The sequence below is a fragment of the Nerophis lumbriciformis genome, linkage group LG20 (genome assembly GCF_033978685.3).
Source record: "Nerophis lumbriciformis linkage group LG20, RoL_Nlum_v2.1, whole genome shotgun sequence".
Classification (NCBI taxonomy): Eukaryota; Metazoa; Chordata; class Actinopteri; order Syngnathiformes; family Syngnathidae; genus Nerophis; species Nerophis lumbriciformis.
The window spans coordinates 3,459,537-3,467,500 of NC_084567.2; the positions used below are offsets into that span (position 1 = coordinate 3,459,537).

At 40.3% G+C, this 7,964-nt stretch overlaps 1 protein-coding gene across 1 annotated transcript in view; it reads right to left on the minus strand.

Moving 5' to 3' along the window:
- Positions 1–3,443: 3,443 nt before the first annotated feature.
- LOC133619163 (uncharacterized) overlaps positions 3,444–7,964 on the minus strand; it is a 13,130-nt gene continuing 8,609 nt past the window's right edge. The window contains exon 2 of the mRNA XM_061980078.2: positions 3,444–5,271. Coding sequence (XP_061836062.2) covers positions 3,962–5,271 — 1,310 coding nt within the window. The 3' untranslated portion in view covers positions 3,444–3,961. The remainder of the gene's footprint in view (positions 5,272–7,964) is intronic.

Consider the following 7,964-nt stretch of genomic DNA (forward strand, 5'->3'; position numbering starts at 1 on the left):
AGTCCAGTCCATAGTGGATCTAACATAATAGTGTGAGAGTCCAGTCCATAGTGGATATAACATAATAGTGAGAGTCCAGTCCATAGTGGATCTAACATAATAGTGTGAGAGTCCGGTCCATAGTGGATCTAGTTAATAGTGTGAGAGTCCAGTCCATAGTGGATCTAACATAATAGTGAGAGTCCAGTCCATAGTGGATCTAGTTAATAGTGTGAGAGTCCAGTCCATAGTGGATCTAGTTAATAGTGTGAGAGTCCGGTCCATAGTGGGGCCAGCAGGAGATCATCTTGAATGGAGACAAGTCAGCAGTGCAGAGACGTCCCCAACTGATGCACAGATGAGTGTTCCCACCCCGGGTCCCGACTTTGAACAGCTAGCGCTTCATCTGTGGTCCCTTAATAACCTCTCCACGCAGGAGAGAGGGGCAGAGCAGAAAAGAGACGGCAGATCAACTGGTCTAAAAGGGGGGTAGTAAGATGTCAAGCAGCTCTCAGAAGAAATATCCAACCTACCAGCTTGAGTATGAAGCTTTGAGTGGAGTTTATCAAAGAAGTTGAATCATTTGTTAAAAAGTCATCCATCACAACAACGTTCTCACTTTTATCGTGACAAAACCCAAGTTAAACGCGTGTGAGCAGCGTTGGAGGTCCCACCTCGCCCCTTACACCTTACACATTAGGCACCAAGAACACAGCAGCTCAGGTAGAATCCAACCGTTTTTATTCCACACAAGAACCGATTTTCTCATGTTGAACATTCATTTTTATACAATTGAAAGTGGACAAGGAGCCACCCACACAAAGGTGTGACCTTCCTATTTTACTCATACCTGCCAACTTTTGAAATCAGAAAAACCTAGTAGCCAGGGTCCAGGGGCCGCAGGCCCCGGTAGGTCCAGGACAAAGTCCTGGTGGGAAGTTCCTTCGCCCCCCGACGCAAAATGATTATTAGCATTCAGACAGGTTAAAATGTTGCTAAAACCATCACTTTTCTATCAGTCACAGTGACTTTTCAAAACAAAAATATTACAGCAAAAATCATATGGGTTGATTGACATGTTTATTCTGTAAGCTAACTTCAATAGTTTGAAATTATTTTGACAGTTAATGCCAGTTATCCTGTCAACCTTTCACAAGACTTCAATTTGTTCATTGAAAGTATAAACAGTATAAACACTTTTTACAGTAAACAAATGGTAAAACAGTACTAAACAATTCCATTAAAAAAAAAATGGGTGTCATTATTAACTTTCTGTCCAAGCTTGTATAATCTACTGCCTTGTTCAATTGTAAAAAATATTCCGTGCCTAAAATTCACATTTCTATCACAATTATCATACTGTAAACATGGTAAGCTAACTTCATTAAAATTAATAGTCCTGTCAATAGCATGGAATTACAATTCAAATGTCGTTTTTTTGTAAGCCTTTCAAAAGAATTCAAAATATGAAAAATTCATGAAAATGAATTGAAGCCATCAGACACTTGAAAAGTGGCACATCACATCTCTAATGTAATCATTTGAACTTTTCAACAGAAATAGCACTGCAAAAATATTAAGGACATACTTCTGTATTTTGGTAGTTATGCTGTCAACATTTAACAAGATTTCTTCAACTTGGACTTGAAAGCATAAATAGTATCAACACTTTTAACAGTATAACAGTACTAAACAATTCCAATAGATAACATTGGTGTCATTACCTTTTTGTTTGCTCAATTATTGCCTCCGTAAATAAAACTTCGGCATTTATCACATCCAAAGAATCTGTTTGGGTGACGAAAAACGTTGAAAGTTTTCCACTTGTATCGCTAGCAACGGCATTAGACTTGTGTTTTTTTTTGTCCCAACGTGGTCTTTTACATCGCTAATTCCTCCGTGTCCGATCGAAAAATCTTGTCTGCACAAGGTGCAATTCGCGTAGTTTTCACCCTTTTTGGAACGGATAATTATTCCCGGATAGGCTTTTGAATATTCTTCACGGAATGACTGCGGTTTTCTTTTCGGTTTAAGACTCGTTTGCGATTTTTCTCCGGCTGATTCCATGATCGTTCGCTCGTTTGGAAACAATGGCAACTGGTGCCTCGTGCTTGGCAGCGGTGCTATAAATAGCCTCGCGCATGGCACTCGGAATGTCTCGATAGGAAGTTACGGGAAGCAGTGTCGATTGTCATTGTTGTTACGCGATTTCGTGAATAAAACTTTTAAAAAAATATTTATTTAATTAATGAAAAACCATATTTTTTTATCACTGCAACCGTAACCCGGAATAGGTTGATGAAAACCGTACTAATTACGGGAAAACCGGAGTAGTTGGCAGATATGTTTACTTATTGTGATTAAACTAATTACACTGGTGTCACATTTTAACAAATCTGTTACGAAATGGCGCCCTCTGTTCCAAAACACTAGTACTGACTGAGTCATTATTATATCAAACATATTATATGGGGCCTTAAAAGATATATAATTAAATCAGCTCCTCAATGCAGAAGATTGTTATCCAATTGTTGTATCGGCTGGAGTCACAATTCTCAAAGCATATTTTATAAAAAGGTTACAGTAAGAGTTGTATTGTAGCACACATATTTACAAATAATAATACCGTATTTTCCAAACTATTAGCCGCACCTAAAAACCACAAATTTACTCAAAAGCTGACAGTGCGGCTTATAACCCGGTGCGCTTTATATATGGATTAATATTAAGATTCATTTTCATAAAGTTTCGGTCTCGCAACTACGGTAAACAGCCGCCATCTTTTTTCCCCGTAGAAGAGGAAGTGCTTCTTCTTCTACGCAAGCAACCGCCAAGGTAAGCACCCGCCCCCATAGAACAGGAAGCACTTCTTCTTCTACTGTAAGCAACCACCCGCCCGCGTAGAAGAAGAAGAAGCGCGCGGATATTACGTTTCATTTCCTTTGTGTGTTTACATCTGTAAAGACCACAAAATGGCTCCTACTAAGCGACAGGTTTCCGGTTCATGAAAAGACGCAATCTCTCCATCCGCACACGGACTACTATTTCACAGCAACTGCCTAAAGACTTTCAAGAAAAGCTGGCTACTTTCCGTGCATATTGTAAAAACAAGATAGCTGAAAAAAAGATCCGGCCAGAGAACATTATCAACATGGACGAGGTTCCACTGACTTTTGATATTCCTGTGAACCGCACTGTGGATACAACGGGAGCACGTACGGTGAATATTCGCACCACAGGGAATGAGAAGTCATCCTTCACTGTGGTTCTAGCTTGCCATGCTAATGGCCAGAAACTTCCACCCATGGTGATATTCAAAAGGAAGACCTTGCCAAAAGAGACCTTTCCAGCCGGCGTCATCATAAAAGCTAACTCGAAGGGATGGATGAAGAAAAGATGAGTGAGTGGTTAAGGTAAGTTTACGCGAAGAGGCCGGGTGGCTTTTTTCACGCAGCTCCGTCCATGTTGATATACGACTCCATGCGCGCCCACATCACGCTGGTTTTTAATATATTATTAAAGTTTGACTGACCTATCTGACTGTTTTTTTGACATTCCTTTAGCGCAGTTAGATGCGGCTTATAACACGGGGCGGCTTATAGGTGGACAAAGTTTTGAAATATGCCGTTCATTGAAGGCGCGGCTTATAACCCAGGGCGGCTTATGGTGCGGAAAATACGGTACATAGTTTTGTGTGTCTGTGTACACAACTACTATACAACATTGTCACAACACAAACACTCATGATCATTGATGTACACTTCTGTAATCCGAAAGGAAGGTGAGGAAAACCCCATGCTGGTAATGTCTCTCCCACCTCGATTGTGGCAGATGATTATTATTATCAAAGCTGGAATGACCAGCTTTGATAAAATCTTTCTAATTTGGCCAACGGCAATGCATTGTGGGAAATGTTGAAATATCCAAACCCCTAAGACACTGAACAGTTGAATGTTTGTTCTCCTGTGCGTGGTCTTGGGTCTTATTGTAAGTGTAATTCTCGAGCATCTTGGACCACATTTTGATCAACTGAATGCTTTATTATGTGTCGTTTTAAAAGTGTCCTGTCAGAAAAGCTTAAACTGCAAACTGAACAACTGAATGGTTTCTCTCCCGTGTGTACTCTCGTGTGTTTTACCAAATTGAATTTGCTGGTGTATGTTTTACCACAAACTGAACAATTAAATGGTTTCTCTCCAGTGTGTGTTATCATATGCCCAGTCAGCGCTAATCTGCAGGAAAATGTTTCGCCGCAAACTGAACAACTAAGTGGTTTCTCACCAGTGTGAGACCGCATGTGTTCTTTCAGGTTGACATTATCAGCAAATCTCTTACTACAAACTGAACATTTAAAAGGTTTCTCTCCTGTGTGCGTTCTTGCATGTCGTGACAAATTTCCCTGACAGGAAAATCTTTTGCCGCACACTGAACAACTAAATGGTTTCTCTCCGGTGTGCGTTCTCATGTGTTTTTGCAAATTTGTCTGATGGCGAAATTTTTTACCACAAAATGAGCAACTAAATGTTTTCTCTTCTGTGTGTGTTCTCATGTGTTCTGACATATTGGTGTTCAAAGACAATCTTTTACCACACACTGGACAAATAACTGGGTTCTCTTCAGTGTGCGTTCTCATGTGTCCTTTCAAATAGATCTTACACGTAAATTTTCTGTCACAAACCGAACAACTAAATGGTTTCTCTCCCGTGTGCGTTCTCATGTGTGCGGTCAATTTGGCCTTCAAATAAAATCTCTTACTGCAAACTGAGCAATTAAAAGGTTTCTCTGTGTGTGTTCTCATGTGTCTTGTCAAACTATTCTTACATGACAATATTTTACCGCAAACTGAACAATTAGATGATTTCTCCTCTGTGTGTGTTCTCATCTGTCCAGTCAAATTGCTCTCATGAGTGGAGCCACAAGCTGAGAAAATCAAACATGTTACATCTCCTTTTTTCGTTTTTGAGCATCCAGAGTGTTTGTTGTCTGTGTGAGTCCTCATATCACCTTCACAGTCTGTATCGCTGCTCAAAGGTTCTTCAACGTCATCTTCAACCTCACTATCTGATAGTGGAGCTAAGAGGTGGTCTGGTTGTGGTTTCTCTTCATCATCTTCAGTCTTCACAGAGACAACAGTCAGTGGCAGCTGGTTGAGGTTAGTCTCTTGCGTTATCAAGATTTCCTTTTCTTCCTCTTTAATGTGGGGGGACCATGGATGCTCTTGCCTCAAAGTGGAGCCATCACCCAGCAGCTGAGGTGGAACTTCTTCTGGATGACCAATCATCTGCTGGACGTCTGCAGGACACAAACACTTTAGTTCAGACTTGATCCATGAGATGTTTCTCCTTGAACTCTCTACACACTTTCTTCTATGTACTGCATGTGTGTGTAGTGTTTCATGGACATTCTTTTAGTGCCTTGCCAGAATGATGGATCAGTGTTTACATGACTTGACTTATACTCTAGGCAAGCGAAGCTTTGGGCTGAACAATTATTCAGTAACTCTTTTAGGTTTTGCTCACATTTGCTTTCTTTTATTTAGCCTCGCCGAGTCAGGTGCTTTTCGAAACACTCGTACCAAACATGTTTAAGAAGTACAAATATTATCAAGATAATACTTAAATGGGAAACAATAAAAGTTAAGTGATCACTACAAACTCGTGCATTTCTCGACGCTGCTCCTTTGGACTGGAGGTTGAACTGCTTTTCTCGTCGTCGCTATGTAAAATCTTGCGCTTTTCTGCTCTTCTTGATTACCTCTCGAGGAACGCTGAGGAAACGTTTATCCTTTACGCGATTTGAACGATTCGTACAGCCGAAAACAACACAAGCATAGGGCTTTTTAAAATTTTCTTAAGCAAACAATAACCTGTGATAATTCATGATAATTTGTCTAGAGTGGAATTTATCTGATTTTTTTTAAATTATCACTTGACAGACCTAATACATAAACGGATATACAGAAAAACACATACAAATATATATATATACACATATATATATATATATATATATATATATATATATATATATATATATATATACACATATATATATGTATATATATATATATATATATATATATATATATATATATATATATATATATATATATACCGTATTTTCCGCACTATTAGCCGCACCTAAAAACCACAAATTTACTCAAAAGCTGACAGTGCGGCTTATAACCCGGTGCGCTTTATATATGGATTAATATTAAGATTCATTTTCATAAAGTTTCGGTCTCGCAACTACGGTAAACAGCCGCCATCTTTTTTCCCCGTAGAAGAGGAAGTGCTTCTTCTTCTACGCAAGCAACCGCCAAGGTAAGCACCCGCCCCCATAGAACAGGAAGCGTAGAAGAAGAAGAAGCGCGCGGATATTACGTTTCATTTCCTTTGTGTGTTTACATCTGTAAAGACCACAAAATGGCTCCTACTAAGCGACAGGTTTCCGGTTCATGAAAAGACGCAATCTCTCCATCCGCACACGGACTACTATTTCACAGCAACTGCCTAAAGACTTTCAAGAAAAGCTGGCTACTTTCCGTGCATATTGTAAAAACAAGATAGCTGAAAAAAAGATCCGGCCAGAGAACATTATCAACATGGACGAGGTTCCACTGACTTTTGATATTCCTGTGAACCGCACTGTGGATACAACGGGAGCACGTACGGTGAATATTCGCACCACAGGGAATGAGAAGTCATCCTTCACTGTGGTTCTAGCTTGCCATGCTAATGGCCAGAAACTTCCACCCATGGTGATATTCAAAAGGAAGACCTTGCCAAAAGAGACCTTTCCAGCCGGCGTCATCATAAAAGCTAACTCGAAGGGATGGATGGATGAAGAAAAGATGAGCGAGTGGTTAAGGTAAGTTTACGCGAAGAGGCCGGGTGGCTTTTTTCACGCAGCTCCGTCCATGTTGATATACGACTCCATGCGCGCCCACATCACGCTGGTTTTTAATATATTATTAAAGTTTGACTGACCTATCTGACTGTTTTTTTGACATTCCCTTTAGCGCAGTTAGATGCGGCTTACAACACGGGGCGGCTTATAGGTGGACAAAGTTTTGAAATATGCCGTTCATTGAAGGCGCGGCTTATAACCCGGGGCGGCTTATGGTGCGGAAAATACGGTATATATATATATATATACAAACCCCGTTTCCATATGAGTTGGGAAATTGTGTTAGATGTAAATATAAACGGAATACAATGATTTGCAAATCCTTTTCAACCCATATTCAATGGAATTCACTACAAAGACAACATATTTGATGTTCAAACTCATAAACTTTTTTTTTTTTTTGCAAATAATGATTAACTTAGAATTTCATGGCTGCAACACGTGCCAAAGTAGTTGGGAAAGGGCATGTTCACCACTGTGTTACATGGCCTTTCCTTTTAACAACACTCAGTAAACGTTTGGGAACTGAGGAGACACATTTTTGAAGCTTCTCAGGTGGAATTCTTTCCCATTCTTGCTTGATGTACAGCTTAAGTTGTTCAACAGTCCGGGGGTCTCCCTTGTGCTATTTTAGGCTTCATAATGCGCCACACATTTTCAATGGGAGACAGGTCTGGACTACAGGCAGGCCGGTCTAGTACCCGCGCTCTTTTACTATGAAGCCATGTTGATGTAACACGTGGCTTGGCATTGTCTTGCTGAAATAAGCAGGGGCGTCCATGATAACGTTGCTTGGATGGCAACATATGTTGCTCCAAAACCTGAATGTACCTTTCAGCATTAATGGCGCCTTCACAGATGTGTAAGTTACCCATGTCTTGGGCACTAATACACCCCCATACATCACACATGCTGGCTTTTACACTTTGCGCCTAGAACAATCCGGATGGTTCTTTTCCTCTTTGGTCCGGAGGACACGACATCCACAGTTTCCAAAATCAATTTGAAATGTGGACTCGTCAGACCACAGAACACTTTTCCACTTTGTATCAGTCCATCTTAGATGAGCTCAAGCC